The following is a 24,715-nucleotide window of genomic DNA, read 5'->3' as shown; positions in this document are numbered from 1 at the left end:
AGCAGGAGAAAAAACTGGCACCTGGACATGCACGTATGAGAGCCACAATGTTTTCATACGTTCCTCTTCTAAGGAAAAAACCATGAACAACTCTAAACTTTCCATAACTGTGGGATGTCAAGAAGGCATCTGAAAGATCCTTTAACCCAACTGCTTTATTTCACAGATGAAAACAAGGAGACCCAGAGAGGTCAGGGCCCGTGTTCAAGGACCCAGTTGATTTGTGGCAGAGCTGAGATGGAAACTTGACTGAGGCTCACATTTATTACGGAAACAGCTTACAAACTGGCTTCAAGAAGAGGCTCTCAGAAGCCAGGTGCCAATCGAGTTAGGTTGGAATTTTCTGGAACTACACTTTGAAACCCAGAAAAAAAGCATTATCATGGGCTAATGTCACCAACATTCTATTGGGTTGGGAGAGGGAGAGCTCAGAGGTGATTACTCAGCAAAGCCGTAATCCAGTCCTACTCAGGAGGGATGTTTAATTGTGTTACACAGGAAGTATTTCGGCAGCTGTGTTTCGGCTCCCTGGGGCATCTGTTTTTAGAGCCCACTCCAAGGAGGAAGGGCCTCTTCTAGCCAAAAGAGGTTTAATTCCCATCTTCCAGACAAATCCTCCCCGTGTGAAGAAGAGCCGTGATCCCACAGAGACTTGCCAAAGAGAACACTGACTGTTGCAGAAAGACTGGGCCCCACAGTACACAGCCATTCCAGGGCTCATAAAGATCAGACACCAGGAGCCCAGTTCAAACCAGGACCAGCAAGAAAATAAAGAATCCCAAGGAACCAGAACCAGGCCCTGGCCACACTACGTGGGACCTTCCCCAGTTCCTTAAGGAAGAGCTTCTGTGTATATAGGGGCATTTACATTGCATATAATTTTCATGACAGATTGTGTGTTCGATCATTTCTGAAAAACTCTTCTGTCCTCTTTCAGGAAGTTTCAAGTCAAAACTACTTCCAGGCATACTGTCAATAAATGCAGGTTCCCTGTAAGGTATAGCACACCCCACTTTGCCTGTCAGAATCAAGTTTCTCATGTGTTAAAAACTGGGTAAAAACAGGTGAACAGATCCCTTATAGAATTTTGCTCTTAAGATAGCTGAATTCTATCTGGTGGTATCACAATGCTTTAACAATATCTGTAATGAAGGTATAATTCATTAAAGGATCAAATATTTAATCTGTATTAACAGAGGTTTAAAAAAACCATAATTCATAAGTTTGTTCAATGTCCATCTCTGTCTCATACTTCAGAAAACATATACGCACAAGAAAATATGATGTCTATGATTAAGATATCTGAAGAATTTTCATTATCGTTGTGCATTATTGCTATGCAGATGGACACGCATTTTGTGCAAAATGGTTATGAAATTCCAAATGCAGATTTAACCTGAATGGAGCTAGCGGGCTCCCCTCCCACCTGGCCCGGGACGATTTATGTTCCTGAATTGGGTGTGAGTCTAATAACCTGAACTGTCCTCTTTCAAGAGCCTGATTCACGTTGAAAGGAAACCAAGTGACTCGTGCCCTCCTTCCGTGAGTTTCAAGCTGGTGACGATTCAACAGCAGCTATGTTATTAAACTGGAATGAAGCACTACCCTCTCGCTAATGAGGTTACAAAATGTCTTTAGGTCTCCGTGTTAGGGGCACTTACAAGCACTCCGCTTAGCAGAGGCCCACAGCAGTTGGAAGCTGCAGACTAATCACACAGGCCGGAATCAAATGGGCTGGAAGAATTCGGAGACTTGGCTCCGAGGACTGTAATTCATGCAGAAAAGCGCTGTCAGAGCGAGGCCAGGGAACCTCGTGGGAAGAAAGCAAAATAAACAGTTCAACAAAGAAAACAAAGAAGGGCCAATAGCCTTTTCTAAAGCTTGAGCACACTGAGACTTCAGTGGGGGCCCCGCGGACAAAGACCTCATCAAAGAACACCCTTGCAAAGCAAACAGACCCAGAAGGATGTTTCCCTCCAACACTGCGGGTGGGGGGGCGACGGACACACACCAGCCTCTAGTTTTCCATCTTTCCAATTCAACCTCCTCTTACCTCCTGCCTCCCAGCAAACAGAGAAACAACAAACAACAATAATCAAAATAACTGAACAGTCCTATGTTTGTCTGGGTCCAAAGATGGGGTGGGGTCAACCCAAATTAAAAAGGGTGCAGTGTGCTTTCTGACTGTGCTTCAGGTCACGGGAGGCCCTCACAAGCGCACAACCCGCCTCGGTCAGTGCCACGCAGCCTGCTCTCCACACTCCAGAGATGAAGAGAGACCCAGGAAGGGCTCAGGAACTTTCGCTTTGAAAAGTCTCATGACAGCACATGACATCAGCAACCGGGGGCCTGTGGACTTGGAGAGAATCCCTCCGTAGAGCTCAGTGCAGCCTTATGCCAGAGGCTGGGCCTCTGCTTTCGGCACCACCCCCCCGACACACACCCAGTTCCCAGGCGTCCAGCACACTACTGAATTGGACCTTCTTCCCTCCGTCCAGTAACTACATGTATCACAGCAGCCCTGAACTCCAAAGTCTGAGGGACCAGATTTTGATCATTAACACAAGATTAAAATACTTCAGGTTGACCTTCTTTTCTCCTCTTGACTAATTTCATTAAGAAGAGGATCGTGCGGTCTTTTATCGACTAAGCTCCAGCACAGGCTGAGATGACCACGAGGAAGATGGACAGACACGAGCACTGTGTGTATGTGTTTATATGTGTAAATATAAATATATGTATATATATGTAGTATGTGTGTATATATGAATGTGAGTATATATATGGGGGGGTGTATATGTATGTGGCTATATGTGTTGTATGTGAGTGTGTGTTTATGTATGTAGGTGTGTAAATATAGTGTGTGTGTGTATATATATGGATGTGAGTATATATATGTGTGCATGGGTGTATGTGTATGTGGGTGTGTGTGTGTATGTATGTGTGTGAGTTTCTGTGAGTGTGTAAATATATATATAAATATATATAGCATGTGTATATATATGAAAGTGAGTATATGTGTATATATGTGTGTGTGTGGGTATATGTGCATGTGGGTGTATGTGTGTATGTGTTCATATATGTATGTAAGTGTGTAAATATATATATAAAGTGTGTGTATATATGTGTGGGGGTGTAAATGTATGTGACTGTGTGCTTATATATGTGTGCAAGTGCAAATATATATATATAGTGTGTATATGTGTGTTAGTATATATAGTGTGAGTATAGCGTGTGTGTGTATATATACATATATATAAAACGTGTGTGTGTATAGTGAAATAATGACAACATATAAAATAACAGAAAATGCTCATGTTAAATAAAGAAACCCAAAATGTTAGGTAATAGAAATATTAACACAATCTAATATAGTCCTAATTTTCATGTGTTATATCCCAGGCAAGTACAACAGGAAAAAACTTTAAAAATTAGAGACCCTTTCAGAAGTCTGACTGCCTTTGTTCCGGATTTAACTTTTGAATGTGTTTCTAAAAACGTTCACGGGTGTGCAGAGTTTATGTTGAAAACCATGCATGCTAGGAAGATGGGGATTTTGTTCCATGGGGGACTCTGAGATCACTTTGCATAGAGGCAAGAAGCATTTTAGGAAGCGGGGAATGCTTTCTTTGGACCCTGTCTTCAAAATGTAAATCATATTCAAGCAACAGGGTTTGGTGATTTGTTCTGCAAATGAGGCAGATCATTTAACTGCCAGTGCATCTCTTCTTTCACCCCACATAATAAAGATACTGTTCACTTCTGAGGAACCTGGCAATATTTGGATATTATTTGAATGTATTTAGAAGATGTTGATTCTCCAGTTAATGCTAAACTCATTCCAGGCTGCAGAAGACACACATCAACCTTGTCAGGCCCTGGGGATTAGTTAATGCACTGAGTTAACATAACTCCCTCAGGCAGAAACTCTTACTTCTTAGGGATGACTGGGGCCTGGGGGGGATCAGGTTCCTTAGGAACCATTCACAGGTACCCACTAGCAACTAGCTCTGAGGGACCCTCACAAGTGAGCCTGTAAAAGAATGCCTTCAACCTCCACTCTACACACCATTCATTTTAGTATTAATGAATTAGATTTTTAGATGGAGGCTAAGTTCCTATTCCCTATAACACTCCCAACGGCAAATTTTTAAATGAAATTATAATCTCTCTGTAGTTGGATAAGAAAGTTTTAAATATCTATAATTTATAAACATGTGGGATGTTTCATTACCCAGAATATTAGTGGATGAATATTAGAAAATCTATAGCTTTGGGTTAGAGACCCTCTTTTTTTTTTCTTTACTGGAAATGTACAGCTCTCTGTATCTGGGGTTTCATATCCATGGGTTCAACCAACCATGGATAGAAAACTTTTGGGGGGGGGGGAAAGAAATTTCTGGAAAGTTCATAAAGCAAAACTTGGAAGTTGCAGCATGCTGGCAACTATTTATGTAACATTTACATTGCATTAGGTATTATAAGCAATCTAGAGGTGATCTGAGGTTTATGGGAGGATGTGCGTAGGTTATATGCAAATACCATGTCATTTTACATAAGGAACTTAAGCATCCTTGGATTTTGGTATCTGTGGGGGTCATAGAACCAATTCCCCACAGATGCCAAGGGAAGATTGTATTCTCGTGCCCTAAGGCAGTTTCTGCCACTCCTTACCTTTCTGTGTTCTCTTTACTACGTTTGTGGAGGGAGAGAGAGAGAGACAAGGGAGACAGAGAGACAGCAGGAGAAGAGAGACGGAGGTGCAGGGTACAGATCTCGCATTACACTTGATGTTTTTGAACACCGGAGTTATAAACATTGATGCAGTGTCACCAATTCAGCTAGGTTAATGCAGGAGGTAAACATGAGACCAATAAGCCATTTAACTGGTTAATTTTTACCCAACTGCAGTGTAATGATGTCCATTACTGTTCTGATATGCCTCTTAGAAAGCTCACATCAGAACTAAAATTGGTCCATATATTTTTTTCAAATTTCTTTTCAGTACAGTTTCCTAATGTATGTTCTGCAAACACATCGCTACCCTTGGACTCAGAGGATGAGTTTGAAAACAGACCTTCCTCTTGATCTTTCTTTTTAATACACTTAGTTGGCTTGAATCACCAAACATGCAAAATTCTAGCTAATTTGTTACTTAGGATTCAGAAAGTTATCAGGCAGTTTCCTGGAAACAAATCTGCGAATACTGTATTTTTTTTTTTTTTTTTGATGTATGAATTTCTCTGGGGGTAGGGGTAGGGAATGCAGCAATAACAAAAAGAAATGAGTGACAGGCAACCCTGTGTCCCCGGCCTTTGTTCTCCTAGGGAAGGGTCTGAAATGAACTCAGCCTGCTGAGCAGCTATAGGAAATGGCATGTCTTTGTTTAGGTGGAAACAGCGGGTTCTGTTACCTAAGGGAGGGAGAGATGACCACAGAGGAATAGCTTCAGGCACCTTGGGTTTGGGTGGTACTTGTCACCTAAAAACTAACCGGAAAGTGCCTTCCCGTTGGGACAAATTCTGTGAAAGTTCAATTTTCTCCAACACATACTTTGAAAAATAAATACGACGACGGCAGTAAATTTCTGTTTTCTTTGAAGCCAGGCTTAACATGAGTGGAAGCATTGTACTCAAAGAAAAAAGTCTGTTACAGTCCAGTACTCCCCAGGCCCCCGCAACAGGCTGGACGGCGGGCTCTATAGAACCGGCCGCTTCCAGTTCAGTGGCCGTGAATACCTTCAGTCAATATCTGCTCCCGGCCGGACTGCTGAGCACAGCACAAAGAACACAGGAATTTATCCAAGAAGCTGGCACTCAAGACTCTCTGAATATGCACTATAATTAGGGCCTGCTTTCTCTGTAACCAATGACCGAATTCAATATTTCAGTCATTAGAAACATTGTAAAACAAAACTATTATACACAGAATGGATAAACAACAAGGTCCTACTGTAGAGCACAGAGAACCATACTTAATATCCTGTGATAAACCATAATGGAAAAGAATATGAAAAAAGAATGTGTGTGTGCGCCGTGCGTGTGTGCATGTGTGTGTGTGTAAAACGCAATCACTTCGCTATATACAGAAATTAACACATTGTAAATCAACTACACTACAATAAATTTTTCTTTAAAAGGAATACTGCAAAGCAGAAAAAAGTAGTATGCCTTCAGAGCACCATTTATTAGTTTCATGTTCATTTCTTAATGCGAAGTAAAGTGTATATGGGTTCATTAAAATTTTTAAAGTTTAGGAATTGAAACGCACCCATATTTTCATACTTAGATTGGGAGCTGTGGATGTAGGTGGTCTAAGGTAGTGCTTCAAAATGAGGCAGGCTTTATATTTCTTCAGTTGATCATGAGAAATGATAACCAAGAGATAAGACTCATTTTCTTTTTTGTGAACTGATATATGAATGTCAGGAATAGCAATGGGAAAGCCTGAAAGTTGAAAACATGGTGCATGGCATCACTTACCAAAAAGAAAGAAACATAAAGCAGAGAAAGGGGGTAAGGAGGCTAGAAAGGGGGTGCTATTTTAGATCAGGGCTTGGCAAACTTTGTATTTTAGGCTTTGTGGGCCATATCCATTATCTCAACCACTCAGCTCTGCCCTTGATCGCTAAAGCTGCCATAGACAATAGTGAACAAGTGGCAGTCACTGGAGTCCAATAAAACTTTACCAACAAAACAAGCCATGGGCTGAATTTGGTTCACTGGCCCTAGTTTGTCAATCCCTGTTCATTAGATGATTCTTCATCGAAGACCTCTCTGATAAGGAGATGTCTGCACAGGGAAGTGTATGAAGTAAGAGAGCAAGCCATGGACAGCTATGGGAAGACAGTTCCAGGCAGATACATGTTGTGATCTCATCCAAAGCGGCTTACATGTTATAGGATATACTGCTGTAATCACTGATCATTAATTATCCATGTTTTCACATGGGGTCTTCTCAAATGCTATTACTAAGTAGTTTTCAATATTCTTCCGAGGTGATGAATCACAATTTATCCAGCACTCCATGCAGCTGGATATATAAATATCTGGTTGTAGGGTGTCACAAGTTTTACAGTGGCAAGGCATGGTGTGTATCTAGTGGAGGTCTTTCTGTTTGTTTTTTTGTTTTGTTTTGTTTATTTTTTTGCTACAGATAAGGCTTTTTCCAGCTCCTCTCCTCACTACCATATTCCTCTCCTAGAATTGTGCAGAAGACGGTGACAGCCCGTAACACTGAAAACTTCCTATCAGGTGTTGCTAGAATTACTTGGGCTCATCCAGTAAGTATAGTCTAGAGCACCAAAGGCCCCAGTGTTCGTTTCATGAGCAGAGGATGAAAATCAAGTGCAAGGAGTGTAGTGTCTGATGCCTGGGTTTAAACAATGGCGTGACCATTAACTTCTCTGTGTCAAGGTTTCCACTCTTAGAAAGGAGGTTTGTGATAATAACTCCATCACAGGGCTGTCCTAGGTATTATGTGATATAGTTACGTAAAGTCTCTGAAACTGTGCCCACAGGAAGTACTCAAAAATGTCAGTTATGGCCATTATTATATACTTGTAGGTAAATGGTCTAGTCATTTCTTTTTTTCCCCTCATATTTGGAATTTTGGTATTCCATATTATGTTAGCAATTAAAGATTGCTAATTTCATTAATTTTATTTCCATGTGAGGGGCCTGGGAAGTAGCAATAGATATACGTTAAATGGTACCCAGTCACGTAAGGTGACTATGGACCTGCACAAACAGCAACTGATTTAACATCAGGGGATCTATTTGGCAGTGGAGAGCATCTGACATTGCAACAGGTATTTGTATTAACATCATCTTCCGAAGTAATCGAGCTTTTGATTTTGAGTCCTAGGTGTGCTCGCTTTGTTGGCATGAGGTGACACACCACCAAAGTAAACAAACAAAAACAAAAGAAAAAGGATGGCAGTCAACCTGCACTGGCCTAAAAAAGGACAGCCCATTATCATCATGGAAAACAGTATTTATCCAAGAGCCACTCTGTAAAGGCACAGGCTCAGCCTAGCAAATGCAAAGACATACACAGATGGTCTTTGCCCTCAAGAGATGTGATTATAACCTAGTTCATTTTCTTTTCTTCTCTTTTTTTATTTTTATTTTTTAAGAATTTTATTGTGATATAATTGACATACAATAAACTGCATATATTTAAAGTGTACAGTTTGATATTTTTTATTAGTAATGTATATATGGCAATCCCAATCTCCCAATTCATCCCACCCCAACCCCCCCAGCTTTCCCCCTCTTGGTGTCCATATGTTTGTTCTCTACATCTGTGTCTGTATTTCTGCCTTGCAAACCAGTTGATCTGTACCATTTTACTAGATTCTGCATATATGCGTTAATATACCATATTTGTTTTTCTCTTTCTGACTTACTTCACTCTGTGTAACTTTTCCTTTCTTTTCTTCTCTTCTCTTCTCTCTTTTTTCTTTTCTTATTTTGCAGGGTGGAGGTGAGTGTTACAAAATATTAGCTACAGTATTTGATGTACAGGCCTACCTGGGAGATATTACATGTTCAATTCCAGACCATAATAAAGCCAATATCGCAACAAAGTACGGCACATGAATTCTGGGTTTTGCAGTGCATATAAAAGTTATGTTTACACTATACTGTAGTCTGTTAAGTGTGCAATAGCATTATGTCTTAAAAAAAAAAAGCCAATGTGCATGGCTTCATTAAAACATATTTTATTGCTAAAAAATGCTAACCATCAGTGAGCAAATGCCATTGCAAAGATGTACCCATAGACTTGCTCAATACAGGGTTGCCAAAAAGCTTCAATTTGTAAAAAACTAAATATCTTCAAAGCACAGCAAAATGAGATATGTCTGAAATCTGATACGTCATCACACTTTATCAGTGTTAATAACGTAATTTATGGTAGAGCACAAACACGGCAGGAAAAAGGACTTGCCTTTGTTAATTTTAAATTGTACTATTAAAGTATTCCATAATTTGTATTATGCCCCCAAATACAAATACAAGGTTTTGCTCAATCTCTGCATTTTACTGGAGGCTTCCCCTGAGAATGAAAAGAATGAAATCACTATTATGTGGTACAAGCCCATCACCAAGTTTTAAGTAGATGGCTAGATTGAAGGCTGCTTTTGAATAATTATTAGATGAACTCCCACTAGGCAGAATACCCAGTTCACACAAGGCGCTATATCCAGGGAGGGAGGGAGGAGAGGACAGAGGGAAACTAAGTAGTAGTTCTGGTCATCCACTTCTTTTTTTCTCTACGCTTTTACCATAATAATCTATCGTTTCTTAGAGTTTTCTGTGTCTGGAAATAAATGTATTTATTCATACTCCAAACTTGCTACTCATCTCCCAGATGTGAGCCCTAAAAGGTAGTCATAACCATGGTGGGAGGGGGAGCCTTATTTATTTCCAAAGCCCTCTCTTTCCCAGCTCCTATTAATGATCTACCATGTACCCCCCATGCGCTAGGAAGTGGACCACTTCTAGTGAGAGAAACAGCTCTTCTTACTTAGGTGAAATAATTCCGGTGACTCAGGCAGCCTTGGAAAGAACCACATTAACCGCACTAAGAGAAAAAAGAGCTGCTGAGTAGAAGAGAACATGAGTGCTCATTTCGCCCAGGAGAGAAAAGATGAAGCTGATTTTCTACAATGAATCAGTAAAGTGGATGGTGAAATGCGACAGCCTGTCAGAGTGCCAGCTTGGGATGCAGCTTGGGATGCAGTGCTGCTCATATCCATCGCACGAGACAAGGGTAGCTCTTAGCTCCACTGGCAAGATCTTGGGGCTCAAATTATTGTAATGAATTAGTAACTGAGGCTGATCCTGCTTTGAAAAATGAATTGCCAAGCTCAGCAGGAAGCAAATGGACAGTCCGAAATTCAATTCATATTGGTCCATAAATGAGGAAATTTTGGCTCAAAAAAACTGTATGTAAAAGATCGATATTTTCTCAAGTGAAAATCCAGAATGAATGTGGACTTGAAAACTTCGTAATTTGGGTTTCTATGAATACAGTATGTCTAGTTTTCAAAAGTAAGCATGCATAAATGTGTTCTAAAATAAAGCAAAGAAAGAAAGCACACACTCAAAATATAAAAGAGAACCTTCTTCACTAATGTGAAAGTAGTCACTTGAAAATACAACTGTTTCTAGGAGAGAGGAATGTAATATTCCAATTGTCTAAATTTCCAAGTGGAATTTTAAAGCAAGGAGTAATTATTAGCCTAGAGAACATCATTTCCCATAGGTTACAATACCTCCTGGAGCTCTGCAACGCCACAGCCCTGATGGAAACAGTGCAGAGCAGGAAACGAGAGAAGACCAAGAAGCAGAAATACTCACATGAAATTTCTATGTGGCTACAAATTCAGGTTCCATCATCAACGCTTCGTAACATAATGAAATATACTCATTGATATGTTTCTGAAACACCGTACTTTTTTCTACATGGCTTACTAAAACATGGACTCTGTAGTCAAAGCAAATGATCTGAGAGAGAACGAGACCTCCAATTATCTACTGAACATAAGTTCTGGTGAATTCAATGGCGAATAACTTTCAGAAGAAAAGGGAAAATTCCCCATATCCAGTATTTCTTAATTTTCAGACTACCTGAATTAAATAAACATAACGCAGGAATCATACATTTCCTATGACGACCTTTACCTGACAACTCAGGGAAAGATGACCCTGACATTCCACGCCCCGCTTAGAAATCCCGGATCTAAATTCATGATTTTGAGTTAAGAAAGGAAATACAAATACATTCTAACATTATTTCCAGTACTGCATTTGGAACGATTTAAATGTCTATACTCGGTCTACACTGCCTAACCATAAACTCTGGATAACACTGTGAGAGTAAATCAGTGAAGCCAAAGGCACCCCATTTAACACACTGGGTGCTTCACCACAAACTGACGCATTTCCGTACATATTTATAAGGCTTGGTGGTTATTATTAGGCTGTAATTGCAGTTGTTCTAACACCTAATAAGCCGCGGTTGGAAAAACAAAGGCAGGTTAATTTGTGATTTCCTCTACTCATTCAGAGGCAAATTAAGTGTCAAACAGCTAATACAGAGCATATTTCATTTTATGAGATTTTAATTTAATTCTGCGCCATATCGTTGATGCCTTAATATAGGGTGGTTTATCTAAAAAGAGGAGCAATTTATAAACCTCTTTCAATAGAATCATTAATGATAGGATATGATAGCATAATTATCGCAGTGCCTGCCATCCTTCTAAACAGAGATCTGCTGGCATTTCCATCATGAACACACATCCTGTTTCAAGAGACTTACAATTTAATTTTTAAAGCTGGCACCAGAAGAACAATCATGTGTATGAAACAATGAGAATATCCCCAAATTTTGTCTACTTATAATTAAAAAGATTTATTCTAAAAACTCAGTAAGCTCACTTGATCTCATTTTCTAGAAGATAATTATAAAGCAAGCATTTTGGAATTCAACTTCTAGATAAAATCTTTACTTTTCCAGGTTACTGCTTTACCCCCTCGGCAAAGATGTGCTTTTAAGACTTCAGTAACCAAGGCATATTAGCTTAGAATACCTTCCACCCCTAAAAGGATCTGATCACAGGCATCTACATTTGCATCTCAGAAGGTGCCAAAGCATCCCAGGGAGTCCAGATTGAGCCAGGCCAGAACAGAATCTCAGTAACTGTCATGCCCCCAGTTGTCTAGATGCTAACTCTTTTGCTTAGAGCATCCTGCTTCAAGGGTGCTCAAAGAACATGATTTCATTTAACTCTTCGATTTGGGACTTGGAGAGTCAGGTAAGGCAGGTAACTTCATTTCCAAGGAATGAGACCAATATATGGAAATGGTAAATTGCCTGTTCCTAGCACAGGCGAGTACAAAGCAAGAGTGGGATTGATTGCTGGTCCGCTGTTTCCCAGACTGGACACCCTGCAGGTCTATGGAGCATCTTTAATAAGTGCCTGGCTGAGGGTTAGGCAGTGCCTGCAAATCTAGCAGGGGCAGTGACAGCTAAACAGTAACTGACCAGGTAAGAGGATACGGCTGCGATAAAGGCACAGGAGGTGCTCTGAGGAACAGCCTCTGGGGCAGCCAGTAAAGGTGATTTTGAATTAAGTCTTGAGGTTGAGGAGTTTAACCATGGTTTGCCATGCAGAGGGGGACGAGCCCAGAGGGCAATGCAGGGAGAATGTCACATTATAAAGGCACAGAGCCTACTTCATAAGCTCAGTGTCTCCACCCAGGAACCTGCTATGCTTGAGCGGTCCCAGGAGACCACAAACCATGTGCTCACCGCGCCCTGTGGCCAGCAATGACATCCCCCCAGCACCTTCCAGAACTTCTCTTTGGAGACTCAGGATTATCTACCAGCCTTACATCATGAATCTTTGGTAGCAAACATTTAGGCAGCTAGAGAACAATTCAGTCAATTGCTGCTAAATTATCTGAAAAACCTTGACATCCAAAAGGCATTGGTTCCTGGACCCTCACAGATACCAAAATCCATGGTTCCTCAAATCTCTTATATAAAATGGCATAGTATTTGCATATTGATGCATATCTTCCTGGAAACTTTAAATCACGTTCGGATTAGTTATAATACCTAATACAATGGAAATGCAGTGTAAATAGTTGCCAGTGTGCTGCAAATTCGAGTTCTGCTTTTTGGAACTTTCTGGGATTTTCTTCTCCAATATTTTCAATCCAAGGTTGGTCGAATCCTCAGATGCAGACCCGGAAGACACAAAGGTCGACTATGTTAACATCTATAAAAGTCCCAGCTCAGCAGTTATACCAGAAATGCAACCCCCTCCCCTAGGATTCTCCAAACTTGACTTGCCTTATCCTCTGGTGTTTTTATCTCTAGTGAGCTAATTCTTCAGATACGGCATTCAGGGCTTAGAACATACAGTGTGATTTATACGAGGGCTTGCTGTTCTTGCATTCTGCCAAAGAACCAAGACTTGGGATTTTTATTGATAAATTCATATTTGAATTTAATTACAAGGCAAACTATAATGAACCCAGAAGAACTAGTTCCTTCTATCATATAAGCTCATTTTTTGAAATTTCTCTATAAGATGATTTTTGAAAGAGTGAAGCACTCTGAAATTCCTTAGAAAATCTGACTTAAATTACTTTATCATTGCAGAGACTGGAGTCTGGGAGAATCAGCCGTCTGCATCCTCAGGTCCGGTGGGCCCTTGCTGACTCTGTACCAGTCGTCTGAGATCCCTGTGGTCCCATCTGTACCGCAAAGCTTTGGTAGAACAAGATGAATTCTATAGAGGGTTTCAGACTGAATTTGGAATTTCCTTCCCTTTGTATAGGGAGCTTTAAAATTGGCCTCTTGGTTTTATTTCAATGTATTTTCAGTAGGCTTTAGAACCCTGTAAATACTTACTTGTGTTCCAGTGAAAAGTCAAAGAATAAGTCACAACTTTCTGCATTCTCTCTAAATATCCACTTCTCCTCTAATGCTTATGGAATTCTGAACACAGATTTATGACTTACCTCCAGGCAAACCTGCTCTGAAATTACAATTCAGTAATGGGAGATGGATCCAAAAAACTGTGGGTAAAATATTATATGTGTACTTGGGCATATAGTTAGGGTTGTTAATATCAATTAATTCTGTTCACAGAGGAGGACTTGTTTTAAAACAACTTCATTTTTCTTTGGCGTATATGTAATTACACAGCTGTAACTAATAGCCATGGAGAAGCAATCTACCATCCAAATAACTAGCATTATTCTTCAAAGTATTATTTGGGCTTTTCTCATTCTACTCTCTCAGAATGAAGGGTGATTACCAGATAGGACTAAATGTAAAATCAAGGCCATTCACAAGCGTCAGCCCCTCCCAAAGACTGACTCCCCGTATTACAGTATATATTTGTTTTCTGGACAATCCTACAAAAGAAGACCGTTTCAGTTTACGTGAGGGCTATCATGACTACATGGTCTTCTTTCCCCCCAACCTGAGTAAGATCACATTTATTTCCAAGAGATTTTCTTCTTCCTTTTTTCTAATTTTTATTTTATAAAAAATAAAGTACATTCTGAGTATAGTTGATTAACAATGTTGTGTTAGTTTCAGGTGTATAGAGAGGTGATTCAGTTATACATGTACATGTATCTATTCTTTTTCAAATTCTTTTCCCTTTTAGGTTATCACAGAATATTGAGCAGAGTTCCCTGTGCTGTACAGTAGATCCTTGTTGGTTATCTGTTTTAAATATAGCAGGGTGTATATGTCAATCCCAAACTCCCAATCTATCCCTCCCCCCCACCTTTCCCCTTCGGTAACCAGAAGTTTGTTTTCTAAGTCTGCGAGTCTGTTTCTGTTGCGTAAATAAGTTCACTTGTATCATTTTTTTAAGATTCCTCATATAAGCGATATCATATGATATCTGTGTTTTCTTCTTCCTTTTCTAATGTATGTTATCACTCCCGTTCTTTCCTTTTATCTTTGTGTAAACCATGTGCTCGATCACGTTTGCCATTCTGTTTGGCTGACACTCCCATCAATCAAGTGACCGTTGGTGTACACACCACGGGGGCTGTGAAAATTTACCATGAAAATTTCATTACGATTCCTTGTGACCCCTGGAACAGGGCTTTCCTGTAACAGAAATTGGAGCATGAAAAACTTCAAACCCACTCTCGACCAAGTACATATGCTGAGTGGTAACCTTCCATTAGGCCTCTACTTTTTAATTTAGTATTTACAGCCCACAGAACACGTCAGCAAAAATGTGTAAGAAATACTCGCCAGCCACCTAGTGTGACAGGCATTCTTCAGGAAGCAGCGGGGATGTGCTTCCGTGAGTCCAGGAACAGATAGGCTTGCTGTGTTTCAAAAGTACATCTTAGACTTCTAGCACATCTTCAAAGCCTAGTAGCTGTGCTGGTAACACAAATCCCGAGATGGTGAAAGCCCGTATTTTGTTCTGTTTCTTTAACGGGTAAATTGTAATACTCACACATGCAGTGGAGGGATCGGAGACGGATCGTAGTGGTAACGGCCCTCATGGTGTCTTGCATCGATGGGGACAGGAGGATGGAATGCAGGAAAGAGATGAGGAGGGTCTGAAAAAGAAAGAAAGTCCAGCCTGTGTAAGCGGAACACTCTGAGACAGACTGCCAATCCATAAAACCACACTGCTGCCACTGTCTTCACAACTGACACTGAGGAATTTGTGGAAGAATTCTTTACAGTTGAGGACCAAGCAAATAATAATACCAGCACCTGAGACCGTTGAGCCTCTGAACGCAACCCGAATCCAGGCAGGAAAGCAAGAAAGAGAAACAATACGTGCTCCTACCCTGGAAGGAGGGCCGGCCAGAGTGCCAGGGCTGCCACAAAAGCAAGAGGAACAGACTCTAAGACTATTTATTTATTTATTTATTTGATTTGATTTTTTTGGCTGCACCGCATGGCTTGCGGGATCTTAGTTCCCCAACCAGGGACTGAACCCTGGCCCTCAGCAGTGAGAGCACGGAGTCCCAACCACTGGACCACTAGAGAATTCCCCACTTTTTATTTTCAAAATGACACTGTCAAGCGAATTTTAGACAAAGACATAATATCACTACTCGTTTTCATTTCTCTCATACCCATAATGCTTGGTAAAGAAAAGAGTCATTTTCAAAAGTCCCTGCTAGCATTCATGGCATGTGTGTACACACACACACACACACTTTTTAAAAATTTAAATGCATGTTCTCCTTCTACCTTGTCCTAAGTCAGGCCCCCAGAATTCCACCTCCAACACAAGGGCAGCAAATCTACAGGTTGGCCAGAGAAATGCTACACGGCCTGACAGAGTAGGGGGCTGGAGAAAACAGGAGGTTCCTGTCCTGCGGCCCCAGCATTCCCCTGGGACCCACACCAGCCTCCCCTCCGGCTCTCAGTCATCGACGTTTCAGGGTTTCCGTGTGTGTGCTTACTTACAACAGTTCTTCTACTTCCATTTACTTGCCCTGATTACCTCTGATAAATCTGAAAATAATTTTTTTTTTTCTAAATAGTGATTCACTGCAAGAACTGAAAATACTGGGTTGGCCAGAAAGTTCCTCTGGGTTTTTCTGGAAGACGTTCTGGAAAAACCCAAACAAACTTTCTGGCCAATCCAAGATTTTATCAGATTTTATCATGAGAAGCACCACTGATACTAAAGTTTTTCCCAAGTTTCAAGAAGCAATGAAGAAGTCTCAGATCAGGAGATGAGCCTCCACGACTCGGAGCCAAGTTAAGACAGCAAATACACCGGACTTGTGCTGCACATGTTACCTTCCACACGTGGTCGTCCCGGCAGCCTGCGTGTAGCCAGCACGCTACTATTGCTCAAAACATTCGCAGGAATTGATGTGTACGCCAGATGTGCCTCAGAAGGGCTTCGAGCTCCTTCTAAATGTCTGAAGATTTTGCCTAGTGTAGTAGGCAGTAAAAGCTATTCCAAATGAGGCCCTGCAAACATGCTCTGAACAATGGCTGGAAAAAGTGACACAGAACCTCCACGTGGGGCAGGGGAGTGGGTGTGTCACACAGAGACTAGGGGACGGCTGCACCCCCTGCCATGAATTTCCTTAAGTCCTGGGGGAGGGATGACTATTATATGTGTGTTTGTTGAATTCAAGTGGTTTTCATTTTCCTCCCTATACAATTCTCTTTTTTCCAAATTTTCTTCAACAAGCATCTTTTGGAATGTAAGCATAACAACGTTTATAAGAATAATAATTATGATACCTCACTTTCCTTTTTTTAGACTTTGCCCCTGTTGCCTTCTTTTGAGAATCTAAGAATATGGTTAGGAAAAAATATAAGAGAAAAACTATTAATGTACAGCATTACAGCACAGATAGCACTACAGAGGTACCCAAAGCTGAATTCCACCAGATTTGGAACCTAGTAGAAGAGGTTCTACAGTACAGAAAATGTCAGTTACTCACTGTATTTTGTGCTTGCGCATTACAAGATAAAGGCAAGGGAATGGTACTGACGGAGGAAAGCAATGATCTTGGTATTGTCTCACCACTGTCACTGGGATATCATCAACAACGCTGCAGATTCAACAGGTAAGGGATGTGCTGACTGCCCGATCACCTTTATACATTTTATAAAGTCCATATGAAGAAATCAGTTATATTTCATTTATTTTTTTTTAATATTTATTTATTTATTTATTGGCTGCATTGGATCTTTGTTGCTGCAGGCAGGCTTTTCTCTAGTTGTGGCGAACAGGGGCCACTCTTCGCTAAGGTGAGAGGGCTTCACAGTGCAGTGGTTTCTTTTACTGGGGAGCAGGGGCTCTAGGCGCATGGGCTTCAGTAGCTGCAGTGCATGGGCTCAGCTGTTGTGGCACACGGGCTTAGTTGCTCTGTGGCATGTGGGATCTTCCCAGGTCAGGGATGGAACCCATGTCCCCTGCATTGGTAGGCAGATTCTTAACCACTGCGCCACAAGGGAAGTCCCCAATTATATTTTAAATGCATCACTTAGGACTTACAATAAAAGCATGTTGGAATTTTTTTTTTTCTGATAACGCAAATCTTGCTAGTTGGTATGCTAAGCTTAAAAGTTTACCCAGCATGTCCCACATAAGCCAGGAATCCTACAGAGCCCAAATGTCCTATTTCATTTCATCGTTTTGGAAGAAAATGATGTAACCTTCCTAAAACAACATAAAAGTGAGTGGAGTGATCTTTCTCATGAGTTTGAAAGTCTGACACTACTCAGCGAGTGTTTCCTGATTTTAAATCTTGAACAGGCCCAAATGAATCACTGGCATTCAGGATCAGATGGATCAGAGGTCAAGGGGATCAGGGATCAGGTGGATGGCCAGCAGACTCGAGGGTGGTTCTTTCTCTTCTCGTTAGTGGTCACTGCTGATGCGAACAAGGTTGCCTCCAGCAGACTTCAAACTTAACACGTGTCATCAGATCTTGGAAACTGGAGAGATAAACCTATAAGGACTAGGTGTAAATTAAGCACTCACACTGTCTGACCCACCTCCTAAGGTTTTTCCCACGCATCATCTTATATGGCGGTCTGAGAGACTTTGTGACAACCATGTCAGACTTGGAAGATGTTTTCACTTATTTACTTCCTGGCTCTTGGTGTGCTGTGTGATTAAATTCTCTCCACCAGATAAATGGGTGTTAACTGTATCTGCTTTTCTCTATGTGGGTGACTTACGAAGAAGCACAAGTCCAGATTTTTCATACACACAAAGGCTCAAACTGTGTGAATTTATTCTACATTCAATATATGCCTCGTATATCCAAGAAGTAACAGTCATTATCTTTTATATGAGTATTTATAATAACATTGCAAAGATTATATGCATAGGGGGTGAAAACTAGGCACATAATTCAATAAAATCAAAAGCATGTACCCAAGCAGTATAAATCTTGACCCCAAGGAAAACTACAAGACGACTGCAGACTTTTAAAAGGCATTGTCTGGATTTCCCTGGTAGTCCACTGGTTAAGAATCCACCTTCCAATGCAGGGGATGTGGGTTTGATCCCTTGTCGGTGAACCAAGATCCCATATGCCGTGGGGCAACTAAGCCCACGCACCACACCTACTGAGCCAGCGCACACTGGAGACCGTGGGCCACAACTAGAGAGCCTGCACACCATAAGGAAAGATCCCACATGCCACAACTAAGACCCAATGCAGCAAAATAAATAAATAAAATGTTTTAAAAAATAAAATAAAAGGCACTGCCATCTTTTTATTTTAAGAAATTATTCCAACAGGATTTTAATTCTCTCCCTCTCTCTTTCTCTCTCTTTCACCTTCTCTTCTGCTTTCAGAGTAAGAGAGAAAATGACCAAGCATTGAAAAAACATTTAAGAGGAAAGGGGTAGGGTTAGTAATTACTGGGGCATTTAGTAGTCATTTCTCACTGTTGAGTGTGCTTTGTCCGCTGAAAAGTTAATTCTGACTGAAAGTATTTGCAGCCCTGTTTGCACGAAGTGTTTATTTATGTCCCAAGGAAATATATGAATTCCACATTCTGGAATTAGGTTAAATAAAGAGCCAAAAACTGTGAATATGATCTGATTTGACCAAAGACATCTGATTTTAGTTTAAGCATTTTTATTTCTATTTGTTTCCTTGATTTAGTTGAAAATAACTCCTGGACCGTTAAAGTCTGTGCGAACAATTATGCCTCGTGTCAGTTATCAGTGGAAATCACACCTCTTAAGCCGCTTTCCGGTAAATGCAATAGAACAGCCCTCTTCCAATTCAAGACACGCTTGACCACAGCTTAACAGTAGAAATGAACAATAAAAAGCCAGACGAGCATGTCCTTTAACATATGTGGCATCACATGACATCAATCCCAACGCATCTCTCAAAAAAATAAAAAGGCTTGCGAATCCTCAAACGTGGAGTGCTTCCCTTGCATCTCGGCCAGTCATTTCTATATGGAAGATCACAGCATATTCCATCACTGGCCCCAGAAGCTGTCCAAGAAAACCCACAGGACGAGAAGGGGCCCATGTCGCCAGCAGCCACCATAATTACCCACCTCCTGGTTTATTATTTACACATGAGCAGCACAGCTGCGGCGCATCGTAACTCAGGAGTACGTGTAATAAGTCACCGCACCGCAGCCAGCTCCCGCTCCGGCCCTTGACAAAACACCACATGATGACTTTTCCAAAGTCAGGCGAAAACTGCTGAAGCAGAAGGAAGTGCCACTAAACCTGGCTCCCTCCTATTTATCATACAATTTCCTGACTGATGGTTCCACAAACCAGCTGCTAAGTGCTGTGTACTCTGCTGTCAGCAAACTAACGGGCTAAATGGAAGACAGGGAGAATAATGTGCCGAACTGGGGGAATCAATTTTACTGAAGGAATTAAAATTCTACCAGGTGGGGTGAGTGTGCGGAGCAGTGGAAAGCAGTCAACTGTCCATGCTTTGGGTTGCAAAGATGATTTATTGCAGACTCGCGAGAGGTTTGACTATTGGACCAAATTCCATCTTAGACTCAGCGGAAATTTGCAGAGTGCGTATTATCCGAGGCGCAAGTGGAAGAGTCTTTAAACCCCATAAATATGTAATTGGTTTGACACATGTTTAAATTGAAATGCATAGTAACAATATTTGTGCTGGGTATAGTTGTCAGTATTCGATTTCATGCTGGCTGTCATCAGGCTGTGCGTTGAGGGTCTCATTAGGATTGAGAGGCATTGATTTTGAGGTCTCCTCACAACAGCCTGAGTTGATCATAAAACCTGTAGCCAGAGAAAGACACTCAGAGGTTTATCTTCAGTTGTTGCATCCTTCTCCCAAGAAATAGTTTTAATATCCTCAGGCTATGAGATCTCTTGGATGCCATTCTGGGAAACTGTCTTTTAAGGTTTGAAATTTACATACAAAAATTGTAGATTAAAAAAGAGAGATCAAAGGCAGCTCCGTTTGTGCCCTGAAGGAATAATTCACCAAATGATACTTGAGTGGCCCGAAAGTGCCCAGGAAACGGTACAGGGGGACCCACAAGAATAAAACGCCCAGGGCGTAAATTCTCCTGGCATATTTAAATCCTGAAGTGATCTGTTCACTGACTGGAATTTATTCTAGACCAGCGCTACAGATGATTTTTCTTGTCGCCGGGGTCAGCCCTGCCTGTAGGAATGTCCATTCCCCTCCAATTCACTCAATCACCTGCCATCAGTAGAAATGTTAAAACCCAATGTGAGCAACATCCACTATGCCAAAACCAAAGGAATCATCCAGCATCTATCAAATAAGAGGTCTCAAGAGGAGGAGAGAGGGACCCTCACCACTCCAATGAGATGGTAGAGGCAACCGGGCCTCATCTCTGCCTCCTCCCCCACTTGAGTGTCTCCAATCATCACCTTGGTGCCTGCAAGATCTTTTCCAGGGCTCAGTGGCCTAAGGAAAGACGTCACTATTGGAACCGACTCCAACACTCAGAGTGACTCGCCATTCAGACATCCTTGTGTTCCTCCTGCAGACAGGATTATACTGTGGACAGGACAGTGGCTCCAGCCACTCGTGGACAACATGGCGCCAGCAAGGGGGTGATCTGGCCCCTCTGACAGCCCCAGGATGCCTGACCAGGAATGTCTAAAGCATGTGGTCCTGCTGGTCTCCTATGAGCCGAATCTAAGGCATGGAGCCCCGAAGGGACCAGCTATGGACTTGCTGGGCATCCAAGTGGTATCATCCTATGAAGCTCTCATGGAGCATCAGGAATCTTCTTTCCAGTCTTACATGCATATTGTGTAGACCTGGAAACATCTCCAGAGTCATTAGTGTAGATCATTTTGTTTATAAGATCCTCTGTAAAGTGGTACAAGTTTTAAGAAACTGTAGTTTTAGTATACTCTAGACATCTGATAGATGCCTTGCATAAAAAAAAAAAGATCTATCGTTTTGTCCCTTTATACCATGGCAGGAACCTTAACTTGCAGAGCATATGTTATGGGAGGCAAACCACTATACCAGGCAGTGTTTGTAAATAAAGTTTTATTGGAATACAGATGCTGTTTTGTTCACATACTGCCCGTGCACTGCAGTGACAGAGCTGGCGAGACAGAGAAGCACATGGCCCACAAAACCTAATATATTTCCTTTCGTCCCTTATGCAAAAGAGTTCGACAAACTCTGTCCTTAGTATACCCCAAGGAAGTAATTCTCAGAAATGTTTACAACTCAGAAAAACCACACACCAATTTTTTTCTTTATGGATGTGTAGTTTGAGTGATAACACTATATGTGTAAAATACTGATGTGCCAATTTATTGACTTAAAAATATCTGTATGTACAAGTGTCCATTCTGACAATTACTCAGAAAAAGGATACTGATCCTGTGATTTATTTATCATAAATAAATTCTAAGATAAAAATGAAAATGGATGAAATTGACTTTAAATCTAGCAAATAATGGCAATGATCACTTAACATTTGCAAATTTAAGTTTCTTATAAGTTAAGACACATACAAAGTTACATAGAAAACTAATTAACAAAACTATGTTATTTATAAAACCCAATCAATGTTTTGGCAACCACCCAACATTCCTGACTCCTTTTTTTTTTGGCCACAGCTGCTCAACATGTGGAATCTCAGTTCCCCAACCAGGGACTGAACCCATGCCCCCTGCAGGGGAAGCACAGAGTCTTACCCACTGGACCTCCAGGGAAGCCCCTGACTCCTCTTGTATAAATATCCATGGGCATTCCCCACTACTCAGATAGCAATCTTTCTATTATTTCTTCTGTGCCAGCATGCAGTTATATTAAATTAATCAAACATTTTAAATAGATCTAAATGCTACCCAGCACTATACTCTGGTCACAGCACAATCCATCCAGGCCACGCTCCTTAACAAACATAATTATGTGTTTCTACAAGAAAATGACAAATAACCCCCTGCAAGTAAATTAGCCAAAGAAATCTCTGCTTTTACCACTTCAAATGTAGCCGGGGTACTGAACAAACAACGGATCTCTCCCCTTCCTGGTCCCTTTTAACTTCCTTTATCCACTAGTCTTTGCAAGTTTCTCAATCAAAATTCGTATCCATTAGATTCCCACATCTGCCCACTGGCTGACCAATGAAATCCTTCCCTCCAGAGTCTCAGAACATGCCTCGTCTATGATCCCAAGTATATGCTTCCATAATATTTTTGTTGTTTCCAGCTTTCCTGCCAGGATAAGAGAAAAAAATTAACAGAAGAAAAGGCAGCAAAGAGAAATAAGAGAAGGTTTACAGCCATTGTACCTAAACTGCAAAACTGTCCAAGGGAAATCACATGAAAACACAGGACAAGTCACTATATTTAAAAGTGACTTCCTATTACCGCACAATCCTAAGGGCTATGAAGGGAAAATTCCATTCTCTGCTCAGAAAAGCTAAATGATCTCCCCAAAGTCACAGAAACCGGAGCCTCGCTATGCAAGTTGGTGCTTTTCCTATTCCACCACCAGAGGTGGCACTCCCAACACGACCCCAGACACCATCATAGAACCCCACCTCAATGCTCAAATCCTGCTCTGAAGCAGGAACCAGGAATAGCTCTCAGGCACAGAAACCCAGGCCTGCTGCATGGTGACTGCCTGGGCTGAGGCTCAGAGCATCAGAGAGCTCACTTTTACCTTTCTCTCCAGAGTTCCACAGCAGAGAATCACGTCAATAGTCAAAGAGAGCCACCCACCCAAGCCACCCTGAGGAACATTTTGAAGGCACTGGAAAAACAGCAGTGACCACCAGGATGTGCTGGCTGGAGTCTGCAGAGCCATTAAATAATGAATGAGGTCCATATTCATTCCACTCAAAATCAGGCGAGAAGCTCTTAAGAGCAGATTAAAGACTCTGCCTAATGTAGGGACTTCCCTGGTGGCGCAGTGGTAAAGAATCTGCCTTCCAATGCAGGGGACGTGGGTTCAATCATCCCTGGTCAGGGAACTAAGATCCCACATGCCTTGGGGTAACTAAGCCCACGCACCACAACTAGAGAGAGAAAACCCGTGCACCACAACTAGAGAGAAGCCCATGTGCCACAACGAAGAGCCCACACCGCAATGAAAGATCGCGTGTGCTGCAACTAAGACCCCACGCAGACAAATAAATAAATAAATGACTTCCTAATGTAATCTCCACCACCCACCCCATTTTAGTTCCTGTCAATCAACAACTAAAGGTCTCCCAAGGTTTACCCCATTCATAGTAATTAATAATAATAAAACAATCATGAGTATAAGGACAATTAATGAATACTTGAATATATGTCAGGCGCTGTGCTAATAAGCCTTTTACACTCATGACCTCATTTATTTCTTCCTCCGACTTTGGAGAGCAGGAATGAGTGTGCCCATTCTTCCAGACAAGGGAACTGGTTAAGAGCCTTATCTAAAAGAAATGAGAGGAGACAGTAGCAGAGCCGGAGTCCTTTTTACTCCAAAGCCACTGCTCTTAGCCACTCTGCTTCTTACCATGACACTGTCAGCGTTCAGGCTTCTTATCACCTCTTTTCTATAAACTATATTCTCCAGACCTACATCCCTAAACCCTAGACTGGACCATGGCCGTCCCTGCTCCCCAAATCTGCAGTAGTCCAGGAGAGCCTTCCCAGCCCAGTCTAACCCTTTACCATGCCATTCAAGGCCCCCACACCCCAGCTACATTCAGGATACTTCCCTGTCTGAGATGCAGGGCTGCCTTCATTGTTACAGTTTAGGCTGTGCCCCGTGTTGAGAAGTTCTCCCTCTTCTCCAAGTCCAACTCTGTCTTCAAGACTCAGTGCAGGGACTTCCCTGGTGGCACAGTGGTTAAGAACCCACCTGCCAATGCATGGGACACAACTTCGAGTCCTGGTCTGGGAAGATTCCCACATGCCTCGGAGCAACTAAGCCCACAGGCCACAACTACTGAGCCCACGTGCCACAGCGTCTGAGGCCTGCACACCTAGAGCCCGTGCTCCGCAACAAGAGAAGCCACTGCAATGAGAAGCCTGCGCACTGCAACAAAGAGTAGCCCCAGCTCGCAGCAACTAGAGAAAGCCCACGTGCAGCAACGAAGACCCAAAGCAGCCAAAAATAAATTAATTAATTTTAAAAGACAGACTCAGTGCAAATGTCACTCCTTCAATCAAGCCTCCCTGAGTCCCCATGGGAACCATTTGCTCCTTCTT

The 24,715-nt window shown here is 41.6% G+C and overlaps 1 protein-coding gene across 3 annotated transcripts in view; it reads right to left on the bottom strand.

Moving 5' to 3' along the window:
* The window catches only part of GLI3 (GLI family zinc finger 3), a 289,281-nt gene that overhangs the window by 110,156 nt on the left and 154,410 nt on the right, over positions 1-24,715 (bottom strand). For all 3 annotated transcript variants that reach the window (XM_057731922.1, XM_057731920.1, XM_057731923.1), the window contains exon 4: positions 15,017-15,122. In XM_057731922.1, the coding sequence (XP_057587905.1) occupies positions 15,017-15,122 (106 nt within the window). The remainder of the gene's footprint in view (positions 1-15,016; positions 15,123-24,715) is intronic.

The sequence above is a fragment of the Hippopotamus amphibius genome, chromosome 4 (assembly GCF_030028045.1).
Source record: "Hippopotamus amphibius kiboko isolate mHipAmp2 chromosome 4, mHipAmp2.hap2, whole genome shotgun sequence".
NCBI classification, from domain to species: domain Eukaryota; kingdom Metazoa; phylum Chordata; class Mammalia; order Artiodactyla; family Hippopotamidae; genus Hippopotamus; species Hippopotamus amphibius.
This window is presented reverse-complemented; position numbering and strand designations above follow the sequence as displayed.